Source organism: Pelodiscus sinensis, chromosome 7, assembly GCF_049634645.1.
Source record: "Pelodiscus sinensis isolate JC-2024 chromosome 7, ASM4963464v1, whole genome shotgun sequence".
In the NCBI taxonomy this organism is placed as follows: Eukaryota; Metazoa; Chordata; order Testudines; family Trionychidae; genus Pelodiscus; species Pelodiscus sinensis.
This window is the reverse complement of record NC_134717.1, coordinates 44591748-44616638: the sequence shown is the minus strand read 5'-3', so window position 1 is coordinate 44616638 and position 24891 is coordinate 44591748. Positions and strand designations below refer to the sequence as shown.

Sequence of the window (24891 nt, the reverse complement as noted above, 5' to 3'; positions counted from 1 at the left end):
TACTCACATGGCCCCCTGAGTAGACTATAAGCACCTCGGTTGACTTACTACACAAGTACTTCGGCAGTATCAGAGGCAGCAACTTGGGGAGGGGGGGCAGGCGGGCACTGTTGCTTGCAGGGAGCTGCCTTTCAAGCCAGCTCCTGCCTGCCCCCCTGCATGTAATGTGTAACTGCTAACATTTCAGCAGTTACATGTTTACACAAATACACATATTTTCATATCCCTACTTTATATTCTAAATGTGATTTTGGGGGTGGTGAAATAAACTGTTGAATTGAGCCACCATCATATGCTTGATAAAGCTTAGTCTCACTTCCATCAGCCTTATGTGGTGGTTTCTCTGCTTTCTCAGTGCTTGGTCAAAATGAGAACATGGAGGAGAGGAGAATGGCTGAGGATTACCTTGGCTAAGACAGAGGTGATGGTAATATATAGAGAGGTTGGATCTTTAGGTGATGTGGTAGTGGGAATTTTAGTGACCATTATTAAAATGTGTGCCATGAGAATGCAGATACGCTTCCTTCGAGTCCTGCATCTGGGAATTTTGTGCCCCAACCAAGAGGTCATCTTTCCTCTCCTGGAATCTATGTCACTAGTACCTCTTAATCTGTGTGGTTAGACGTTTGATGTGCTTTCTCTACTTTGGACCTCACGTAGCCTTTAGGACTTAAAAAACAAAAAACCCACTAGTTCCAAAATGATGGCAATATGGTACTGAATCCTTGTTTTTGCCTGCTCGTTTTAGCTGAGCAGCAAAATATATGAAGCTTTTCTAATAGTGACTTCTAGGAATTGCCTCGGGGAAGTCATTTAACCACCACTGGGAGGTGCTCCATGAGGTTAATATGTGGATCACTTTTCCTTCCACTTGTAATCTTTTAAACTGATTTGTGCAGTAAAAATATATTTCCCATGTTTTAAAAATGCTGCAGTTGTACGCCACCGAGAAGTTGTACTTAGGGCAGAATGTATCTGCTTATCCGTCATGTTGTATTAACCACTGGGACATGTGCTGCTTGTTCAACTGCACTGACATCATATTGCTTCTGGGTTCACTTTGAGATGTCATTGATCTGTAATGTCTTAAATGATGTGGACTATTTGGGAGGCTGCCTCTCTAGTGATTTGCTATCGTAATCTAATTCAGTACAGGCAGTCCCTGAGTTACGCGGATCCGACTTATGTCGGATCCGCAGTTACGAACGGGGTCCTCTCCCTGGTCTCCAGCAGACCAGGGAGAGGAAGCAAAGCGGCGGAACACGCGGGCAGCGGACAGCCCAGACGCGTCTGGGCTGTCCGCTGCCCGCGTGTTCCGCCGCTTTGCTCCCCATCCCCCTGGTCTGCAGACCAGGGGGACAGGGAGAAAAGCCACGGAGCCTGAGGGCAGCAGGACAGCCACGGCGCATCTGGGCTGTCCCGCTACCCCCGTGCTCTGCGGCTTTGCTCCAGACGCCTGTGGTACAGCAGCTGGGGCGCTGCCGGTTGGTCCTGTAGTGCCACTCTGGGCGCTACTGGACCAAGCCGGCAGCACCCCAGCTGCTCTGCCCCAGGCGTCCTGATTCAGCCACTGCTGGTCAGTTTCAGCAGCGGCTGAATCAGGATGCCTGGGGCAGAGCAGCTTGGGTGCTGCTGGGTTGGTCCAGCGGCGCTACTGGACCAACCCAGCAGCACCCCAGCTGCTCTGCCCCAGGCGTCCCCAAGTCAGCCGCTGCTGAAACTGACCAGCAGTGGCTGACTACAGGAAGCCCCTGCCCCGGGCTTCCTGGAATCAGCTGCTGATCAGTTTCAGCAGCAGCTGACTTGGGGATGCCTGGGGTTCTTAAGTTGAATCTGTATGTAAGTCAGAACTGGGGTCCAGATTCAGCCACTGTTGAAACTGATCGGTTTCAGCAGCGGCTGAATCTGGATGCCAGTTCTGACTTGCATACAGATTCAACTTAAGAACAAACCTACAGTCCCTATCTTGTACGTAACCCGGGGACTTCCTGTAATGGTATGTGTGACAACGGTCTCTGGAGGGGCCAGTCTGAGTACTTTGTCTGTCCTGTTCTTTGCAATTTGCCCAGATAATCTCCAAAACTGGTAGTTAACTCTTTAATTAGATTCAATAAGCTAGTAGTCAGATAGTTTCTGTAATATCACACTGGTAAATAGGAAGCAAAAATACAGTCACCTTTTAAGCAATCTATTCTTTGGCCCTCATCCAGACAACCAAGTCTAATATAGTGTGAGATTACTGAAAACCACATTCACCATACTTAGTCCTAAAAATCCCAGAAGATACTGGATACATCATCAGGTCAATGAATATTTCAGATCTTACCCAAATACATGCTTACAGCCAATCCTTATTAACTAAATGTAAGACAACTAAAAGAAAAAAGAGAGGAATTATATATAATAAATAGATCAATATATACAAATAAGTGTTAAGTCCTTAGTTTACTTTCACAGCAGAGATGGTGACACTGCTAATTTGTAAAAGTCTTTCTGAAATAAATGAAAAGGTTATAGTCCAATACGCAGTCCAGGTGCAGAGTTTGTTGAACTCCTTTTTTTAGAATTCCAGAGGGAACCCAGAGGAAACCTGGAGATCTCAGTCTTGTGGCTTAAACTTTTCCTGTAAAAGTTTAAGCAGATGCAAGGTAAAAAGAATCAGGCCAAATGCGTCTTTGATAGCTCTGTAGCAGGCTGGTAGCATCTTCACAGAAATCATCTCAGTAGAACCTTCTTCTGATGAAGACTAGTTAGTATGAATTGTTCCTTTGAAGCATATTTTATGCCTCCTATGTATAAACAGGTAACTAATTGTAGTCACTAGCATTGGGCAATTAAGCATTCAAATTATCAAGGAAGTTCATTTTTTATGACATAGACAATGTAAGCAAATATAGCATCCATCTATAAAAAGGGAAACAAGAACAACCCAGTAAACTACAGACCAGTCAGCTTAACTTCTGTGCAGGAAAGATAATGGAGTAATTAATTAAGAAGTAAATCTGCAAACATCTGGAAGATAATAAGGTGCTAAGTTAAAAGCCAGAATAGATTTGTAAAGAATAAATCATGTCAAACCAATCTGATAGCTTTTTTTGATAGGATAACAAGTCTTGTGGATAAGGGAGAAGTGGTGGACATGGCATACCTAGACTTTAGTAAAGCATTTGATACAGTCTCTCATGATCTTCTTATCAATAAACTAGGGAAATACAACCTAGATGGGGCTACTATCAGGTAGGTGCATAACTGGCTGGATAATTGTTCTCAGAGAGTAGTTATTAATGGCTCATAGTCATGCTATAAGGAAATGACAAGTGGGGTTTCACAGGAGTCAGTTTTGGGACCGGTTCTGTTCAATATCTTCATCAACAATTTAGATGATGGCATAGAGAGTACGATTATTAAGTTGGCAGATGATACCAAGCTGGGAGGGGTTGCAACTGCTTTGGAGGACAGGGCCATAATTCAAAATGATCTGGACAAACTGGAGAAATGGTCTGAGGTAAATAAGATGAAGTTCACTGAGGACAAATGCAAAGTACTCCACTTAGGAAGGAACAGTTAGTTTCACACATACAGAATGGGAATCAACTGTCTAGGAGGGAATACTACAAAATGAGATCTAGGGGTCATATTGGATCAAAAAGCTAAATAGTGTGACACTTGCAAAAAAGGCAAACATGATTCTGGGATGCATTAACACGATAAGTCATTCTTATGCTTCACTCTGCACTGATTAGGCCTCAGTTGGAGTATTATGTCCCATTCTGGGCACCACATTTCAAGAAAGATGTGGAGGAGGTTGCATAGAAGAGCAACAAAAATGAATAAAGGTCTAGAAAACATGACCTATGAAGCAAGACTGAAAGAATTGGGCTTCTTTAGTTTAGAAAAGAGAAGACCAAGAGGGGACATGATAGCATTTGTCAAGCACCTAAAAGGGTGTGTCAAGGAGAATGGAAAAAAATTATTCTCCTTGGCACCTGATGAAGCAATGGGCTTAAACTGTAGCAAGGGATTTTCAAGTTAGACATTAGGAAAAACTTCCTAACTGTCAGGGTGATTAAACACTAGAAAAAATTGCCTAGGTAGGTTGTAGAATCTACATCCCTGGGGATATTTAAGAGCAGGTTGGATAGACCTCTATCAGGGGTCCTGCCGTGAGGTCAGGAGACTTATAATCTCTTGAGGTTCCTTCCAGTTCTGTGATTCTAAGCTGACAAAGTACTTAATATTTAGGACCTGAAATATCTTACATCTTTAATATGTCATAGGTAAACCTATTTAATGCTATGAGTATCTACTCTTGGTTCTCTAACAACACAGGCAACATGTTCAAGATTCAAGTCTGCTTAATAAGAGCTTTGATGACTATCTGCAGGAATGGTCCTGTTTACCATTTTAGTGGCTCCTGTTGAGTTATAGGTAACTCACCAGTTGAATGGTGTGAACAAAAAGCCTTAATATTTAATCATTTGGGGGCTTTATAATTTAGAAAACTACTTCTCCCAGCTGTCCAAACAAACTGGGTCTAGGCCTTGCACCATAACCTATCACTCTTTTCTGAGAACATGGTGACTGTCTCTTCTTTGTACAAATGGTTTAAAATATATACTTATGCCCATTTAATTTATAATATGCACTGCAGATAAATTTAACAAATAAAATGTCTTTGCTTTGATGAAGGAAGGCTATCTTCACAAGAAATGAAATGCTGAGATAGCAAATACTAATGTAAAATCTTTTCCATTCATAGATAATGCAAAATTATTCCAGTCCTCCTCTTATTTTATAAATTTGTGATGGCCTAAATAATAGTGTTATAATTTGATAATTTTAGTTTGTTCTTAACTATAGCCTTTTTTCTTTTATATACTGCCTTAGTGGAAAACTGATGCTGACAAAATACATTTTGAATGAGTTGAACTGAGGAAGCTGTACTGAATTGTTAAATAACACTAAAGAAGAAAAAATAATTGTGAATACCTTTACATATTTCTGCTTATTAGACTGCATTGTTCATAAAGGAGGTAGCAAAGAGTTGGTAGTATCAAGGGAATTCATTCCTTTACATTGAAGACACTGGCTTATTACAGTGAGTTTTCCATAAGTGCTGATCTACCAGTATTGACTTTCAGGAAAAATCTCACATGCATTTGACTTAATTTTTTTTCTTTTATAGATAAAGGTTAGATGTTGTGCTTACTGACTGTAACACTGTCCCTTCTGTTCTATAATAATGAGATGACCTTCTGGTTAGTTCTGTCTTCTCTGATAAAACTGGGGTTTTGTTAGAGTTTGGAAATGCTGTCTGGATGAAATATATAGATCCCACTGATAAGTTTGGAAATTATCTAGTATTTGCAAGAAATCTGCATGAAACTTGAATAAAAATATATTAGAGACCCAGACTGGCTATGGTAATATTTTTATTGGAGCAAATGGTGAATAAGACAGACTTTAGGGTTAAGGTATGTGGTTGTCATGGACCGATCACTACCTGGTCAAATTTAGACTATTTGCTGACCTTCCTCTCCGCAGAGGCAGGAGAACCAATTAAGATGGTCTGTCCTCAGAGGCTGATGGATCCAGAAGGTTTCCTGAGATCTCTGAGGGATTGTTCGGCCATTATGGCTAGTGGTCCTGTCGATGCCCTGGTTGATACATGGAACATCGAGGTAGCCCAGGTGGTGGGTATGATGGTTTGATTAGCCCGAAAAGGGTGCTAAGGAGCAAAGTTTGCCCCCTGATTTTCTGGGAGAGTTGCAGGCAGGGAATTGGTCTGTAATGGCTAGAGCACTGCTGGAGGAGAATTCGAGTCTAGTCCAGTTGGTTGTGGGTTGGAGGTAAATTGCGAGCCTATTCTGAGGCAGTGCTGTGGGGAAGAAGAGTTACTTCTCCTCCGGCGGAATTGTTTCGAGTGGTGTGGAGCCTCTTACAGGCTGGCCCCTTTGACGAAATGGAGGAACCCTCAGCAATCCATTGTGACTTGTTGCAAAGTACTTTGCAGATAAGATGACTCACTTCCAGTCTGATTTGGACTCTGGCATCATGTAAGTGGGGTATGGAATGTGTTGAGTGCACCGCCTAGTCATTTTTCTTTGGATCAGTTTCAGCTGTTGCAGACTGAGGATGTGGACAAGGTGCATGGAGGAGTGCGACCAACCATGTGGTCGCTTGACCCTTGCCCTTCGTGGCTTATTAAATTGAGCCAAGAAGGGATGAGTGGTTGGATTCAGGGAATTATTAATGTGTCTTTTAGATCTGCGATGGTTCACGCCACCTTGAAAGAGCCGGTGATAAAACTGTTCCTTAAGAAGACTTCCCTGGACCCACATGATGTGAATAATTATCACCAAGTCACTAATATTCCTTTCTTGGGCTAGATACTTGAGTGGGTGGTGGCATTGCAATTGCAAGCTTTCTTAGAAGAAACAGGTTATCTAGATCGGGGTGGGCAATAATTTTTGACTGGCGGCCACTTCAGAAATTTTTGAAGTGTCCCTGGGCTGCCCCAGAAGGAGCAGGGCCTCAGGCAGAAGGGGTGGGGCCAGGACACTTCCATGCTTCCCCACCCACAGACCCTGATAGTTGGTGCGAGCCAGACTACCTATTAAAAAATCCATCAATTACTCGATTAAATACCCACATTTTAACATCCCTAGTTGATATGTTGTTTTTGTCATATTTTAAGGTGTGAATTCATTCCAGATAGTAGCAATTGCTTGATTTCACCCATATATTAATTAGAGATGTGAATGTGCAGCCATTTATATGAGACTAGGCTCACTGGTAATCCTAACAGTTACACACAGGCTCCCCTCTTCTGCTCTTCCTGCCCCCACCCCTTCCCGACTGCTTCTGATGACTAATGTGGAGAGGTTGGGGGATTGTTTGAAGACCAGAAGAGAAGCATCTGGAAAGATTTTTTTTCAGGAGGTAGTCTCCATTGAGTATGGGTTGTAATTGTTTGATGCTCCATATAAGTTCCAGGAGGGGGGTGAATAAGTAATAAGTAGGAGTGTGTGGTTAAAACAAGGGTTTGATTTAGGGATGTAAGCAACTAGTAACTACCTGATAACTACCTTATTAGGTAGTTGTCACTACTCAGCTACTTGTTTCCACCCCCACCCCACCCCACCCCAGCTGCCACTGTATAAATCTGGGGGGATAGAGGAGGCAGAGGCGCAGCGGTTGGGAACCAGCACAAGTGGGGAATGAAGCAGTCCCTGCTTTTGCTGGGTCCCCTGCTGTGGCTCTACCTTTTAAATCTAGTAAGAGCCAGGCAGCTCTTACAACATTTAAAAGGCAGTGGCACAGCAGTCCCAGAGCTAGCAGCTCATGCTGCCCCGGAAAGCTGCCCCTGCTGTGGCTCTGCAGTTTAAATGTAGTAGGAGCTGGGCTGCCTGCACACCTGGCTCCTACTACATTTAAACTGCAGAACCGCAGCAGGTGTAGCAAGCACGCCCTCCTTATCGATTAATCAGGTGGTTGATGGAAATTGCATTGACTACTCAATTAGCTAATTAAACGCTACTTAACATCCCTAGTTTGATTTCTCTTGGGATATTTGCACTCCCTGTTCTATAATGCAATCTATTTTGCTGATGGAATATCCTTGTTTGGTGAATGTAGTTTTAAGTGTGTGAAGGTGTGTATCCTGAACATTCTTGCTTTTCTCAAAGTGATCGCTCTATATCTTACCTCTCTGTTCACAAGACTAGAGCTTAAATTCATAACTTTGCTAAACACTACTGCTTATTACAACAATCTATAATCCATTAAAGCCTAGTCTCTGTCATTGGAGAGTTGTTAACAGGCCACTTACCTTGAAAGGTCCCTTGAAATATACGTTAACTACTTATTCTAAACAATCTTTTTCACCTTCTATTTAGCTGTTACCTGAAAAAGAGCTCTGGGCAAGCTTGAAAGTTTGTGTGTCTTACCAAGAGAAGGACCAATAAAAGATATTACCATACACACCTTGTCTCTCTAGTATCCTAGGACAAAAACAGTTGTTATAGCACTGTGGAAAGTATATTAAATCTGTGAATCTGGTACTCTAAGAGATGTATTAAAATTCAAACTAAAGTCGATTGATTCAACATATTCAAGTAAACATTGAGTGTTATGACACTAGTTTTAATATAGATCAAAACAGGACTTACATTGGTAATTAAGTGGTGCTTTAAAAAAGTGTTATAGTTAAAATTCAAAACTGTCATATTTAGGTGGCTTATTTAAAACTCTTATGTGAAAATAAACTCAGAACAAAAAGGATTTACTGATGTACTGGAATTACTTGAGGCCAATGAATGACAATATTGTTTAGATCTCACATGTGAGCAAAATATTCAACTAATTTATTGAAATGTATTTATCACATTTTAATATAAAACTAACACAAATCTTTTTTTAGATGATGCATTAGAAGATCTAAAATCCCAAAAGAAAAAAATAGTGAGTACTTTTTATTCAAATAAATCTGTTAATTATATCATTGTTAAACATTTTCTCTAGAACTCTGCTAACTGAGATTATCTGTAAAATGTAGGGTGGGAAAGAAAGAAAAATTATCGTTTTTAAATGTATTCACAATTTATAGTTTTGTCCCTCCCCAAAAATAATCAAAATTAATTCTTGTATTTGAAAATAAACTTTCTCTATAATTTGGTTCTTGTGTGTTTTACTCTCCAAGTTGCTTAGAATCTCTTTACTCTCGTGGACTTTACTAATCTTAAACATGGGAAATAACTCTTTCCAATTGTTCTCTAAATTTTAATTCTTATAATGTGTTTTGAGCTAATATGTCAGCAATCAAGTGGGATAAGAACTAGAAGCCCCAAATCTTTTTTCTGTATGTCAGTCTACCATAACTGTATTAGTATCTTCACAAAAATTCAGCCTTTTGGTAGCAATTCAGCCATATATTGCAATGAAATTGCCAAAGCTGTGAATATTTGTTTGAAACAGATTATCTTAAAACTTGCTGCATTATATCACTTTATGATGGACAGAAGGAGGGCCATATAATCCATCCTTTTTATTTCCTACTTAGAAATCAGTCATCAAAGAAACCTATATGTTTCAGGACATGTCATTGGCATGTTGTATTAAAACAAGATCTCAAAAATGTGTTTTTTGGATTCATCCCTCCTCCAGTGATATCACAGAATCATAGAACACTAGAACTGGAAGGGACCTTGAGAGGTCATCGAGTCCAGTCCCCTGCCTTCACAGCAGGACCAAGCACTGTATTGACCATCCCTGATACACGTCTATCTTACTTGCTCTAAAATATCTCCAGAGATGGAGATTCCACAACATTTCTTGACAGTTTATTCCAGTGTTTAACCGCCTTGACAGTTAGGAAGTTTTCCTAAATCTCCGTTGCTGCAGTTTAAGACCATTGCTACTTGTCCTATCCTCAGAGGTCAAGGAGAAATTTTTTTCTCTATTCTCCGTGTAACCCCCTTTTAGGTACTTGAAAACTGCTATCATGTCCCCTCTAAGTCTTCTCCTTTCCAAATTAAACAAGCCTCATAGGTCTTCCCTCATAGGTCAGGTTTTCTAGACCTTTAATCATTCTTGTTGCTCTTCTCTGGACCTTCGCCAATTTCTCCACGTATTTCTAGAAATGTGGTGCCCAGAACTGCACACAATTCTCCAGCTGAGGCCTAATCAGCTCAGAGTAGACAGGAAGAATGACTTCTCGTGTCTTGCTCATAAAGCTCCTGTTAATGCATCCCAGAATCTTGTTTGGTTTTTTTTTTTTTTTTTTGCAACAGTATCACACTGTTGATTCAGATTTAGCTTGTGGTCCACTATGACCCCTACATCCCTTTCTGCAGTACTCCTTCCTAGACAGTCGCTTCCCGTTCTGTATGTGTGAAACTGATTGTTCCTTCCTAAGTGGAGTACTTGGCATTTGTCCTCAGTGAACTTCATCTTATTTACCTCAGACCATTTCTCCAGTTTGTCCAAATCATTTTGAATTATGGCCCTGTCCTCCAGAGCAGTTGCAACCCCTCCCAGCTTGGTATCATCTGCAAACTTACTAAGTGTACTCTCTATGCCAGCATGTAAGTCGTTTCTGAACAGAACCGGTCCCAAAACTGACTCCTGTGGAATCCCACTTGTTATGCCCTTATAGTATGACTGTGAACCATTAAAAACTACTCTCTGAGAACAGTTATCCAGCCAGTAATGCACCCCCCTTATAGTAGCCCCATCTAAGTTGTATTTGCCTAATTTATTGATAAGAAGATCATGCAAGACCATATCGAATGCCTTACTAAAGCCTAGGTATACCACGTCCACCGCTTCTCCCTTATCCGCAAAACTTGTTATCCAATCAGAGAAAGCTATCCAATTGGTTTGACATGATTTGTTCTTTATAGGTCCATGTTGGCTGTTGCTTTATTTTCTTCCAGATATTTGCAGGTGAATTCCTTAATTAATTACTCCATTATCTTTCCTGGCGCAGAAGTTAAACTAACTGGTCTTTAGTTTCCTGGGTTGTTCTTATTTCCCTTTTTATAGATGGGCACTATATTTGCCCTTTTCCAGTCTTCTGGAATCTCTCCTGTTTTCCATGATTTTTCAAAGATGATACCTAAAGATTCAGATACCCCCTCTATCAGCTCCTTGAGTATTCTAGGATGCATTTCATTAGGCCCTGGTGACTTGCAAACATGTAACTTTTTAAAGTAATTTTGAACTTGTTCTTTTTTTATTTTATCTTCTAAGCCTACCCCCTTCCCACTAGCATTTACGATGTTAGGCATTCCTTTATCAGACTTCTTGATGAAGACCGAAACACAGAAGTCATTAAGCATCTCTGCCACTTCCAAGTTTCCTGTTATTGCTTCTCCCTCCTCACTGAGCAGTGGGCCTCTCCTGTCCTTGGCCTTCCTGTAAGGCACTCTGTTGTTTGGAGGAAAACAGCATAAAGCAGATAGCAGTACCCATGGAGCCACCATAAACAAGCGCTGGTGACTGACTCTCGTGGGGAGGAAGGGAGAGGAGAGGAGCATGGTTTGAGCTTTCTCGGCATCTGTACTTCCAGCTCCTGTGACAGGCCAGATACTGTGCCCCAGCTGAGTGCAGCTGCTTGGGACGTTTGAAAGGCTCCAGCGCGCAGAAGCCGGAGTTTGTTTTTGCGCGTTGCGGCTGCGCAGTAACCACTAGGCTGGAAGAGCAGTGCAAGCTTCTCGCTGTATTGGGTGGGGCTGAGCTTGAGCTGTGGACTGCGCGCACCACTCAAAATTGGTTCATGTGCCAATTATGGCATGTATGCCGTGCGTTGCCAACTCTTGTGCTAGAGTAGTGGTAGGCAATAATTTTTAATGGGGGGGAAGGCCCTCTAAGGTTTTGACATTTCTACTGAGGGCGTTTGGGGTCTGGGACAGAGGTTGGGTGCAGAAGGGAGCTTGGGGTAGGAGACTGGGTGCAGGAGGGGATGTGGAGTCTGAGAGGGAGTGTGGGTGAAGGAGGAGGTTATGATCTGGGGCAGAGGCTTGGGGTACAGAATCCAGGAGAGATTATGGGTACAGGAGAGGCTTCTGGCCTGGGGGAAGGGTGTAGGAGACGGTCTAGGAGGGAGTTCTGACCTGAGGGAAAGGGGTCCAGAGAGTTTGGGTGGTAGTTGGGAGGTAGGGGGGGGGTGCCAGAGGCAGGCTCTTGCTGGGAGATGCTTACCTATGCTGCTGCCAGTCAGCAGCCCTGCAGGAACCTGAAGGCTGCAGTCACAAGCTTGGCTGTGCTCTGGGTAGGGTGAAGGAAGTACGGGGGGAGAGCGAGGAAGTAGGCTTCATTAGCTTCCCCTGCCACCAGCAAAATACTTCAGCTGCTATTGGTCGGAAACTGGCCAATGGGCACTGCGAGATTTTGCTGAGGGATGGAAAAGAGCACAAAGCATCCCTCCTCGCTCTCAGAATAGAGCAGTCACGTTTAAAGTGGCTGCCACTGCACTATGCATTAAGGGTCCCAGCAAGACAGCTGCCAGATCCTTGTGTTTGACCAACAGTTATGTTTTTTAAATTAAATATCACTTCAGGAAAATTGCTGTTACATGTGGACAGTCCAAACAAGTGCTAATAGATATAAATAAATAACAGGACAGTGAAAATAAGTTTTCAGAAACTCTTAAAATTTTCTAAATATCAGCAAAGCTGCTTGACTTCCTGGAAACAAATAATTCTAAATTCCAGATGAGTAAGGACTAGTTAGGCTGAATTTTGATTAGTGTATAGTTTCACTCACTTTATTATGATGAAGTTTCAACAACAAATTAAAATAGAAGTAATCTATTTAGTGGAAGAAGTTTAGAATCTGAATCTGTAGTGAAGAGTGAAGGAAACATTGGATAGAGGAATGGATGCTACTGAGATACAAGAATGAGGTGGGAATGGTTGGTATTTGGAAAACAAGTGAAAACTAGGCATTCCAGCAACATTTCTTTAAGGTTGATACCTGTGATAAGATAAATGCTCTGCAGCCAATATAATAATTGAATCTTAACAAAGGGACAAGGGATAGATTTCTAAAGTATTGTGCATGTAGTTAGTGAGGAAAATTGGCCAAGTGTGAATAAATGTAATTTAAAAGTTGAATTGGAAATGCCTAGTATAACTGGGAAAGTACTATTGATGGATATTTTATGCTTCTATATCCTCTTTCCTCCAAGGATATGAATGTTATACAGTCATTAAGCCTCAACCTCTTAGCTTTATGGACAGGAAAATGAAACACAAGTGTGGTGACAATGGTCACATTGAACTCTGGGAATAAGAAATAACTCTGACTAATCAGTCTGCTCCAACTACTAGAATGCTGTCTCTTTTGTGCACCCAAGAAATGCCAGGAGGGGTTTCTGTTAACTAAGCTATTATCTCTGATTCACTAAATATTTTCCCTTTTGTGTTCTCACAGCATGTAAATAAATAGCTTCTAATTTGTTGTTCATCACTACGTTCAAATAATCCTTTAAAAAGAATTAGCAAATCATGGTTGAAATTATACTTTGTTTATATTTTAACAAATTATACTTTGTTAATATTTTGTTGTGTGGAAAAATTGTTATTTTTGGCCATACTTTTACTTCCGGAATGCTTGCTTCTCTAAAGTGTAACTTTTTACTCCATAAAGAATATTAGTCATGCTTAATATTATATCAAGCTTAATTTTTAAAATATTTATAATACGTGAGAGACCACAATTGTCAGCTGACTCAATGTGTTTCCTGAAGTCTGAGGAAGCTTTTGTGTCCTTGCTTCCAAGGCAAATAATGGCACTTTTTGTCCTTCATCAAAGAGGTTTCATTGCTCGTACCACAAAAAGAACAGAAATACTCTAGAGAAAGATGATCTTGGATCAGTTGTGATTGGGAACCTATCATGCCCATGGAAATGTGTGAGCATGCTCCCTGTTTCTAAGCACCATTAGAGGTCCAGCAGGATGATACTAACACGGAGCAAAACCCTTAAGGCCTGCAACTTTTGGAACAACCACCCACTATGCTGCATGTCCACCCACAGTCTCTGCCTTTGGAACATCCACCCACTGTCTCTGTCTTTATATTTGTCTTTGTGCAGATGAGACGGTAGCTCCTAGAGCAGTGGTCTCCAACCAGTAGATCGGGATCTACTGGTAGATCTTGGAACCTTTGACAGGTGATCCTGACAGGTTTGGCCGGGAGGCTATTACGTGCTGGCACTTCATCTGCCCCTCTCAGCACTTCCGTGCTGTTCCTGTCCTCTGCCTTGCAGATGCCCCTCACCCCTGGCTGCTTTTGGGAGTGGCGCAGGGCCGGTGTAGGGATGAGCCTGCCTTAGCCCCCTGCACCACCACCCAGAAGCCACCTGTGGTAAGTGGTGCCCAGCTGGAGCCCACATTCCAAACCCTGGCCCAACTCCTGAATCCCTCCTGCACCCCAAACCCTTGCCCCTAGCCTGGGGGAGGGAAGATGGAGTGAGCAGGGGTGGGGCCTTGGAGAAGGGGTTGGAAGGACACAGGGCAAGGGTGTTTGGGTCTGAGAGAGATCCTGGATTGCACTTAAATTCAAAAAGTGATCTCATGCTTAAAAAAAAAAAGGTTGGAAACTACTGTCCTAGAAACATCTCATTTGTCCAAGGTTATTTCAGCACTTACTAAATCCTTTTAAAGAGATGTTCTGATGGATGTTCTGGATTCAACAGGGCCTTCTAGAATGAATTCCCTATCAATGAGGCCATCTTGGAGCCTGTAAGAGCCTTGGGAAAACACTATCCTCTCATTGCCTCTGACAGCCAAGAGATCTCAGAGAAGGTACCAGGAACATCAGAAGTTCCTTGAAAGTGAGGACCTGCTCTTGTACCGCACCAACCCCAGAGGTCCTGCCCCCTCGCTTGCTTTTTTCTACCTGCTTTCTGTTACAACTTAATGTGATAGGGCCATGCCTTCCTGTACCTTCCCTAAGTCTGATGCTGTGGGAAGGTACAATGTGCCGTCTCAAGGTTATGAGCATTTTTATAGTTATTCCTCCTAGCTTCCTAGATTGTCTCAGCAGTAGATGAGTGCTTCTCCTGTCCTAAAGGACAAGGCTGGAAAGAGAATAGATTTTTTTGATTAAAATTGTAGGCCTGCTTTGAAATAAATCTGTTCTTTTAAACCAGCAGGCTTTGCTGGGTAGGTACGATTTCTTCCTTTGGGGCAGTATAATTAAGTCCTCAGACAAATTGCCATAGGATGACAGGCAAGAATTCTTTGAGAGCAATCTGGTGGCGAAGATCTCTATGCAGGCTGCTTCCAATTTGGCATCCTCTGTAACTTGGCATAGATGTTCATGGCTTTAAATGTGGGGTATACCTCAAGAGGTCTAGCACATGATCTATGACCTCCTATTGGAGGAACGTAAATCTCAGAGACTCGAGGACCATGTTGAAGTTGTTGGGAATTTACATGCTTCTCTTTTAAACAATTCTGCCCTAAGTTTCTCCAGAGATACTGGTCTTCCCCGATGGCAGACTGACCATCCCAAAAAGGGAGGAAGAAACCACAGAAGACCTCTATATCCTCCTTTTTTTTTTTTCCTGTGGCAGGCTCTGTTTTTGACTGACTTCTTGAGGTCAGACTTACTTACTTACTTACTGCCCATTACGCCAATGGCGCATAGGGCAGCAACAAAGTCCTTCCACTTCTGTCGGTCACAGGCCAAAGCGCCTATTGTTCCCCAAGTGTGATGATGGTCTTTTAATTCTTGTTCCACCGTTCGGCGCCAGGTTGTTTTTGGTCTTCCTCTCTTTCTCTTCCCATCTGGTTTCCAGTGGAGTGCAACTTTCGTAATAGATCCGTCTTCTCTTCGTAACACATGACCTATCCATCGCCAGCGTCTTTTCATAATTATAGTGGCCATGTCTTCTTGTTTACACTGAGACAGTAGGTCTTCGTTGGAAATTTTATTTGGCCAAAATATCCTGATTATTCTTCTAAGATTCTTGGTATGGAATGTAGACAATTTAGTAAGGTCTCGTTGTATCATGCGCCAACATTCTGCTCCATAGAGAAGCACTGGGAGAACACAGATGTTGTATAGTTTCAGCTTGGTGCGCACACTGTACTTTGAGGATTTCCAGATGTTATTCATACTGATAAAGGCATTTCGTGCTTTACTCAGTCTATTCTGAATGTCTTGCCTACTTCCACCATCTGGGGTGATGATACTACCCAAATATACAAATCTATCAGTAAAAGGAAGATCGTTGTTATTGATCTTGATGGGGGTTTGTATTGTAGTGTTCAGAGTCATGATTTCTGACTTCTTCTGGTTTATCTTAAGGCCAACTTGTGAACTATACTTATTTAATTTATCTGTTTTATCTTGCATATGCCGATGAGTGTGAGAGAGAAGTGCCAAATCATCGGCAAAATCCAGATCTTCAAGTGTAAAGAAAAGCGTCCATCTAATGCCGGTATGCCCCTCCTCAGTCGTACGTCGCATCACCCAGTCAATAACAAGATTGAAGAGCAGTGGCGACATTACGCAACCTTGACGAACTCCGGTCTTGACTTCAAACCATATATCGCTTCCTCCAACACAACAGCTATAATTTTTGTAGAAGCTCCTAATGAGCTTCACCATATGATACGGTATTCCATAGGCCCTCAAAATCTGCCATAATCTGTCTCTGTCTACACTATCGAAAGCCTTTTCAAAGTCTACAAAGTTCACGTAAAGTTGTCGTTGCCATTCTGCACTCTGTTCTATGATGTTACACAGAGCAAAGATCTGTTCTATACAACGCCTACCTTTTCTAAAACCTGCCTGTTCCTTCCTCAGCGTTTCATTAGCTGCTGTTGATATTCTACCTATGATGATTTTAGCGAGGATCTTGCTGGGTATTGATAGAAGGGTAATTCCGCACCAGTTGTTACAATCTCTGAGTGTGCCCTTCTTTGGGATCTTGATAATCACCCCTTTAGTCCAATCCTCTGGTACGCAGGCTTCTGTCCAAACTGTTCTGAAAAGTGGTTCCAGTATTCCAGCTGCTGTCTCTGGGTCTATTTTGAAAAGTTCTGCATTCAAGTTGTCCTTTCCTGGGGTTTTGTTGTTCTTCAGTTTCTTGATTGCTGATATAATTTCTTCTTTGGTAGGTAGATCGATGTTAATATCTAAGTCTGTCTCCCTTCCACATATATTAACACCTTCTTCCGATGATTCTCTAAGTATTTTTTTGAAGTGTTCAGCCCAGCGTGCGTCTTGTTCCGCTTGCGTTGTCTTGAGGTCAGAGTACCAGATTATATCACTGCAGTATCTCCCTTCACTCCCCCCCGCCCCCCAAGTGGATTGTCCTACTTCCTATTTGCTGAGTCCCAAAGATCAGAGGATCCCATGAATTGTGGAACAGGGTTACCTATTTCCATGCTCTCCTTCTCACCTTCTTTCCAGTTTCATAGACCACTTTCACGAGGTTGTTCTCCTCCAGGAGATCCAGTCTCTCCTCCACTTGAGATCTACAGAAGCGGTTCCCCCTCTTCTCTGAGAGGATTGCCATTCATGTTCCTTCCTGACTCCAAGGCAAAAGGAGATCTCAGCCCCATTTTAGACCTGCAGAATCTGAACAAATATATAAAGAAAATAAGGTTTTGCTCCTTAGCATCCATAATCATCCTCTCCATCCCGATCATGGCAATTGGAATGCTAGCCTTGACTTGAAGGACACGTGTTTCTATGTGGCTAACTATCAGAGCTACTGGAAATGACAAAGATATCTTGGCAACAAGGGTTTTCAGTTTTTGGTCTTGTCCTTTGGTGTGTCTGTGACCCTGCAGATATTTTTTAAAAGTATCCTGGTGGTGATTGCATTCCTAACAAGAGCAGCTATGCAAATATTTCTTTCCCTGGATGACTGCCTTGTGTGAGGTAGAGCCATGCTCCAAGTAGAAGTCAGTCTCTACAACAGGAGTGGGGAACCTCAGGCCTAGGGGCTGTATGTGGCCCCCAGCTTGCCTGGATCTAGCCCCTGATAGTCAGGGCTCCTCTCCTAGCACTGGGGAGCCCGCACCTAATGAGGAATTGGAGCACACAAAATCTACTAGCCTAAGTCTCAATAGGCTCTGGTGTGTGAGGAGGAGACTGTGGAGAGTGTCTTTCTCCTTCTCAGTCAAGGGCCATGTCCGTGAGGGTTGGGGTTGTGGTGTATTTTTGGGGGGGCTTCTCGCTGTTGCTGATGTGCGGCTCCTGACTGATTTTTCTGTGGGTCAGTGGACCCCAACCTGAAAAAATTCCCCACCCCTGCTCTACAAGATACAATATCCCTTCAGTGTTCTGGATATGTGGATAAACAGGCAGGTAAATATTCTCCCCAGTTCAGAGAACAGAATTATAGGAGCAGTTCTGTATACAGGATGTTCTTACATCAGGCCAGAATCCAGATGGTAAGTGTTTCCATAGACTTCAAAATCTCTCTTATGTATAACTTGAAGTGTTTGCAGGCACGAAACACGGCTCGAAGCTCGAGAAGATTGATATGGAGCATCATCTCCGTCGTGGACCAACGACCCTGAACAGTTTTTGTGCCCATGTGGGCACCCCAGCCGATGAGAGAAGCGTCTGTGGTTATCTCCCGTGACGGTTGCGGTGCGTGGAAGGGGACTCCTGACAACATGTTGTTGTGATCCGTCCACCATAATAGGGAGTCCTTGACATGTACTGGAAGTACCACAGTCTTGCGGATGCTGTGCTCTGTAGGTTTGTATACCGTGCTCAGCCAATGCTGCAGACACCTGAGGTGTAGCCTTGAGTGGTGCACTGATTGTCGTGGAAGCCATATGACCCAGAAGCTGGAGGTATACACGTACCGGGAGTGTTGGAGCTTGCAAGACTGTTTTTATCAGGTCTTGTATTAATTGAAAACGCTCGAGTGGCAGATGGACTCTCTCTAACTGCGAGTCGAGACGCGCTCCTATGAAGTTTAGAATTTGTGCTGGTTGCGAACGTGATGGCTGGCACAGTGGGTGCGATAGCTGCTTTTCACTACCCCGTTGAAGGCAAGTCGATGTTTTCTCATCCCATGATGACTAGATTTCTCAAAGGATTGGCTAACCTCAACCCACCACGTAGGCCTCTGCCACCTGCATGGAGCCTTCACCTGGTGCTTGATGTCCTAACTAGGCCACCGTTTGAACCGTTGGCCACGGTACCACTGTCGATGCTTACAATGAAGGTACTCTTTCTTCTGGCCATAACATCGGCACATAGGGTGAGCGAATTATCTGCACTAATGTCAACACCTCCCTATACAGTCTTCAACGTGGAATCAGGGATACTAAGGTCTCATCCAGCCTTTCTACCCAAAGTCTGCACAGATTTTCATATAAATGAACCAATTGTTCTGCCATGTTTCTATCCAAAACCTCCTGCATACGCTCGATGTTCGTAGAGCCTTGGCATTCTATCTAGACAGAACCCGTACTCTATGTAGGACGGATAGCCTCTTCATTTCGACATCAGGGCCTTCTATGGGCAAGCCCTTATCCGCCCAATGCATCTCTAAACTGGTTGTCTCTTGTATCACGACTTGCTATACTATCTGTAAGAATTCGCTCACGTCGCAGCCTAGGGCACACTCAACACGAGCAGTTGCTACGTCTACAGCTTTCGTGAAAGGAGTCCCTCTTCGGGACATCTGCCGGGAGGCGACTTGGTCTTCTACTTCCACCTTTCCAAGGCATTATGCAATTGTTTAGCACTTCGCCTCTGACACAGCAGTAGCCTTGGCAGTACTGCCTGCTGCTCAGAATACCGATTCCGAAACACACGTTTAACTGAGATTACTGCTTCGGAGTCACCAGAAGTGGAGCACCCACGGGGACTACCCGAAGAAGAAAAGGAAGTTACTCACTTCGTGCAGTAACTGTCGTTCTTCGAGGTGTGTCCCCGTGGGTGCTCCACGACCCGCCCTCCTCTCTGCTTCGGAATCTTGTCTTTCTATCTTTCAGATAGGCGGTGAGACGAACTGGCGGGCGCCGGACCGCGTGCGGCAGATGAAAGGCGAGAAACAGGCGTGCACGCGCGCGGTCCAGCCACACAGCTCTGTAAAGCTCCGATTTGCGGCACTGGGACCAGCCCGACACCAGATGTGGAGCACCCACATGGACACACCTCGAAGAACGACCGTTACTGCACGAAGTGAGTAACTTCCTTTTCTCACATCAGGGGTCAGAATCTTCATGGTCTCATCGACAACACTGCAGCAGTGTTTTGCATGAATGTGTAGGGAGTCAGACTTAAACAATACCTTCCACAGAGTACTATATAGAGAACAGACAAAGGCTACTCCAGCATTCCACCTGCCCTCTTCCCCTCGTGCTGCTGCCTCTGAAAATTCGGCTCCCCGTGCGTATCCGCTCCCGTCTGCTTCCCACTTGAGTTGAATGTCTCATCAAGCTGGTAGTCTTGGTCCTATTTGATCTATAGGCCGATCCTGTTTAATCAGGGATTGAAAAATTTACCTGAAACACACTGGCATGAGGACTGAGCCTGCTAATCAAGCTGAAAAATATCCATGCTGGTTTGTCACTATAAACATAACCCAATGATTTAAAAATAAAGCACACAATTGTATTTAATTACAATATTGTCAATTAGTATTGTTTGATGTAAAAATATTAACTTTTCTACCTTATTTTTTTTTTCTTTTTTCCTTTCGATATGTGAGGGAAGCTGGCTTGAAAGCCAACTTCCCGCAAGTACCGGCTCCTGCCTGCCACCCTCACTCTCCACGCTGCTGCTTCTCTATTAGAGGTAGCAGTGTGTGGGTGAGGGGGACAGGTGGTTGCATGGGATCCAGAGCTTGTGGGGGACTGGCTAGTTTTTAAGCTGGCTTCCCCCAAACACCAGCTCCTGCCTGCCCCCTGCACTGCTGTTTCTGTGGGAGTCGCTGTGTGTGGTGGGGGGAGGGGAGACAGGTGGCTCTCCAGGAACCGGTGTGAAGCCAGTTGTCCATGGACACTGATTCCTGCCCTCTCCCCCTTGTTGCCTCTGATACAGAAGCAGCAAGGGGGTGTATGTGCATGTAATCATTTGGCTTAACCATTAAGCTCAGGCTTATCAGTTAATCACTTAAACAACTATAGATTAACATCCCTACTGTGGAGCATATAGAACTACATGTGTTTATTTGTGAAGATGAAGAGCATGTGACTTTCGCAGTGCTTTTCACAGTGCTTAGTCCTGTTAGGATCTGGGGCAGTTACTAATAGAATATGCTGAAAACTGAAAAGAAATCAAGAAATAAAATGCAATTTGGTTTTCTTGTGAATACATTTTTTTGTTATAGCCTTACGTGTAACGTTATAATCATAGAATACGAGAACTGAAAGGGACCTTGAGAGGTCATTGAGTCCAGTCCCCTGCCCTCACAGCTGGACTTAGCACCGTCTAAACTATCCCTGATAGATGTCTATACAGCCTGCTCTTGAATATCTCCAGAGATGGAGATTCCACAGCCTCTCTTGGCAATTTATTCCAGTGTTTAACCACCCTGACATTAAGAAATTATTCCTAATGTCCAACCTAAATCTCTCTTGCTGCGGTTTAAGCCCATTGCTTCCTGCTCTATAATTAGAGGCCAAGGAGAACAATTTTTCTCCCTCCTCCTTGTGACACCCTTTTAGATACAGGCAGTCCCCGGGTTACGTACAAGATAGGGACTATACGTTTGTTCTTAAGTTGAATTTGTATGTCGGAACTGGCTCCAGATTCAGCTGCTGCCACTGAAACTGACTAGGTGCTGACTACAGGAAGCCAGAGGCAGAGTTGCTCTGCCCCCAGCTTCCTGGAATCAGCCTGATCAGTTTCAACAGCTGCTGAATCTGGAGCCTGGGACAGAACAGCTAGGGCGCTGCCCGGTAGGTTCCCACAGGACCAACCCGGCAGCACCCCAGCTGCTCTACCCGAGGCGTCCCGCAACAAAAGCCTGGTCTGCTTGGGGAGGGGGGGCGCACTAGCTGCGCCCCCTCCTCCCCCAGCAGACCAGGGAGGCCCAAGCAAAGCCGCACAGGCGGAGGGACCCCGCTGCCCGTGTGGCTTTGCTCCTGTCTCCCTGGGGTGCTGGGGGAGTGCCCCCCAGCACCCCAGGGAGACCCGAGCAAAGCCGCACAGGCGGAGGGATCCCGCTGCCCGTGTGGCTTTGCTCCTTTGCCTGTGCGGCTTTGCTCCTGTCTCCCTAGTCTGCTGGGGGGGTCCAGCAAAGCCGCTGGACCCCCCCAGCAGACCAGGGACACCTGAGCAAAGCCGCTGCCTGGGCGGCTTTGCTCCCGGGCAAACGAGCAAAGCCGCCCAGGCGGCGGCTTTGCTCGGGTGTCCCTGGTCTGCTGGGGAGGGGGGGGTCCAGCGGCTCTGCTGGACCCCCCCAGCAGACCAGGGAGAGCGGGAGAAGCTTTTCTCGCCCCAGAGGACACGGGTGGCGACCCGCTGCCCGTGAGCTCCGGGGCGAGAAAAGCCCCGTTCGTAAGTGCGGATCCGACATAAGTCGGATCCGCGTAAGTCGGGGACTGCCTGTACTTGAAAACCACTATCATGTCCCCTCTCAGTCTTCTCCTTTCCAAACTAAACAAGCCCAATTATTTCAGACTTTCCTCATAGGTCATGTTCTCTAGACCTTTAATCATTCTTGTTGCACTTCTCTGGACCTTCTCCAATTCCTCCACATCTTTCTTGAAATGTGGTGCCCAGAACTGGACACAATACTCCAGTTGAGGCTAATCAGAGCAGAATATTGATCAATCAGTATTGACTTTTTCCAGATTATCTGCAATACTTCATTTATTTTAGCACTATTTAGTGCTAAACTGTTGTTTCAACTCTCCTGCAAAATTGTACCAGTCCTCATGACTTGGTCAGTTTTGCAGGAGAGTTGAAACACTAGTGTAGGCTCTCCTCAGGTAATCTGCTGGAGAAAAGTAGAGGTGTACAGATATCTTTCTGTAGGCCTTTTGTGGTGCTGCTACTTGCCTTCAGTTTCCTCTTCCCTTGGGTGGCAACCAAAGAGCACGAAAACATGACACCCACCTTTTAACAGATTTCCAGTAGTTTGAATAGGAACAAGTAATTAGCCCTGTTTCAGGGCTTCAGAATTTGGGGGAGGAGCCAGAGGTTGACAGTGGTGCTTCCTCATTTGTCTTTCCTCAAGTGATATGTCACCGTAACTGTCTATTTCCCAAGCCTATTTTAACAGACCTTTTTCATCCACTTGGAGATATTATTGAGGAATATGTATTCTGGACTTTTATTTCTGAGCTCATACTAAAGCTCCATAGCACTTTTGCAAGGATGGTAGGCTAACCCCAATATCCTGCTCAAATGTCCATTTAGGGAATTCCTTTTTACTTCCCTAATTATTTAGTGGCTTCAGTTGTGCTTAATGTACAATCTGGATAATATTTCATTTCCTGCAGTAAGCCATTGTGAGTGTGGCTGTGAGCTGTTAAACAGATGCTGTATTTCCATTTTGAATGAAGTGAATTTTATTTACACATGTTCTGGGATCTATCTGGATAAGAAGCACTATTATAGAAGCCCATGTATAACTAATCTGCAGGTGAGAAACAAAAATTACAGCCAACCTCCACTCTCTACAAACCAATGGTCCTGAAGTCTCAGTAAAATATGTCAGTACATTTATTTCTTAACAGTGATAAATGATTGTTTGACTAAACTTAATTTTGTGGCCACTGACCTTTAAAGTTATCAACTGTTCACGCCAGCAACCAAACATAATACGAAACTATAGTACTCTAAACAAAATATTCGTTGATTCCAAAAGAGCTGGATACGACCATCTAAGACTCTGTAAAATACTTTATATTCAGTGTACGTATTAGCCGTTTGTCATAACTATGCATATCTGTGTTCTAAAGTTCAACTTCTTCTGATATTGGCTATTAACTGCTAAAAAGATACTTTACTAGTGATTACTTTTTTAATTAAGCCCATGTATTAGCTATAAAGCCACTTGAGTGCATTGTAAATAAAATGCTGTAATAATGAAGTGTTTTAATTATGCTCCCTAAAGTATGCATAATACTCAGTAAATTTTTATTTAAATTCTTAACATGTTCAGCTGTTTCTGAAAAGCAGTTTGAATGTAACTGTAAAGATGGAACTTTAGCCTTTAAAGTCGCTTGAGCAAATTCCATGGCTGTTCTCCCAGTTAGTGAGTTTTCACAGCATTTGCAGCAAGCTAATTGCTTCTGCTAATAAATAATCTAAAATCGATGCTGACAGCAGTTAATTGGCACAGAGACTTTATTCTGTAAAGCACTTGGCTAATGACCTTCTTTAAATTAATAGCATTAAGTGCTATGAGGAAATAAATCTGAGGAATTGCCTGTCATTTGCTTGTCATGTCTAATAACTTCCAATAATGATAGCTGATAGATTTTTGCACATTCCATTATTGAAGTTGGTGCATGTAATTATTCTCCTCATTATATGTAAACAATTAACAATATTTGGTGTTTCCTTGCAATAAAGCTGTTGAGTAGAAGTAGTACATTAGAAGAAACATTTTTTTAAATTTGATTTTGTTTACTTTAAATGCAGCAAAACAAAGTTGCTGAGCACAGTAATGTTTTTGGATTAAGCTTTACACTTTTACAAATTTTAATGTGATGCTTGTAAATAACATAATAAATATTTGAAATATTGTTTTGAAGATTTCTGTCTTAACCTGAGAAACCTTTCTTTCTAGCTTGAAGAAGTAATGGAAAAGGAAACTTACAAGACGGCTAAATTAATTCTTGAAAGATTTGATCCAGAGTCCAAGAAAGCAAAGGTAGGAATCTGGTATCAGAACTAATTTACTATAAGATATTTTCTCAATGCTACACTTTTATAATATTGCTATAATTGACAGGAGGTTGAACTGCCATCTGCTGGAGCATCTGCAACTCCAAGACCTGGACAAGGTAATAGCTCTGTGAAACTGCTGCTCTTTATGAAGGATCAGTATTTATAGCAACAAATTCCACTAGAGGAGGCTTTGCTTTTTTTAATGGGACTAGTGTGGTAAACTAGGATTCAAAATTGGGTGGGAGTAGTGAAGGAATTGCCATTAGGTTATGCCTATTAGTTGCTCTTTATTTAATAGTGGGTCTGTTATTTGATGAATGAATGTAATGCTTTTTCAGTTGGTTAAGTGTTTAATGCTGCTTGATGTTGATATAGTATGAATCCGTCTCCAGGATACATCTTGTATATAATCAGATATGAGATATTTCTGGGTAGCAATCACTCAGACTACTAGTTTGCAGTCAACAGTCTTTCTCAGTGTGTTTTATTTCACGATTGATTTGGATTTTCTACCAATTCATTTGTATTTTACTTTACTTAGTCAAAATATTCCC

General features: G+C 43.1%; 1 protein-coding gene across 5 annotated transcripts in view; it reads left to right on the top strand.

Annotated features, from left to right (window-relative positions):
• LNPK (lunapark, ER junction formation factor) overlaps window positions 1–24891 on the top strand; it is a 125262-nt gene that overhangs the window by 29481 nt on the left and 70890 nt on the right. For all 5 annotated transcript variants that reach the window (XM_075933689.1, XM_075933686.1, XM_075933691.1 and 2 more), the window contains exons 6-8: window positions 8423–8463; window positions 24237–24320; window positions 24402–24453. In XM_075933689.1, coding sequence (XP_075789804.1) covers window positions 8423–8463; window positions 24237–24320; window positions 24402–24453 — 177 coding nt within the window. The remainder of the gene's footprint in view (window positions 1–8422; window positions 8464–24236; window positions 24321–24401; window positions 24454–24891) is intronic.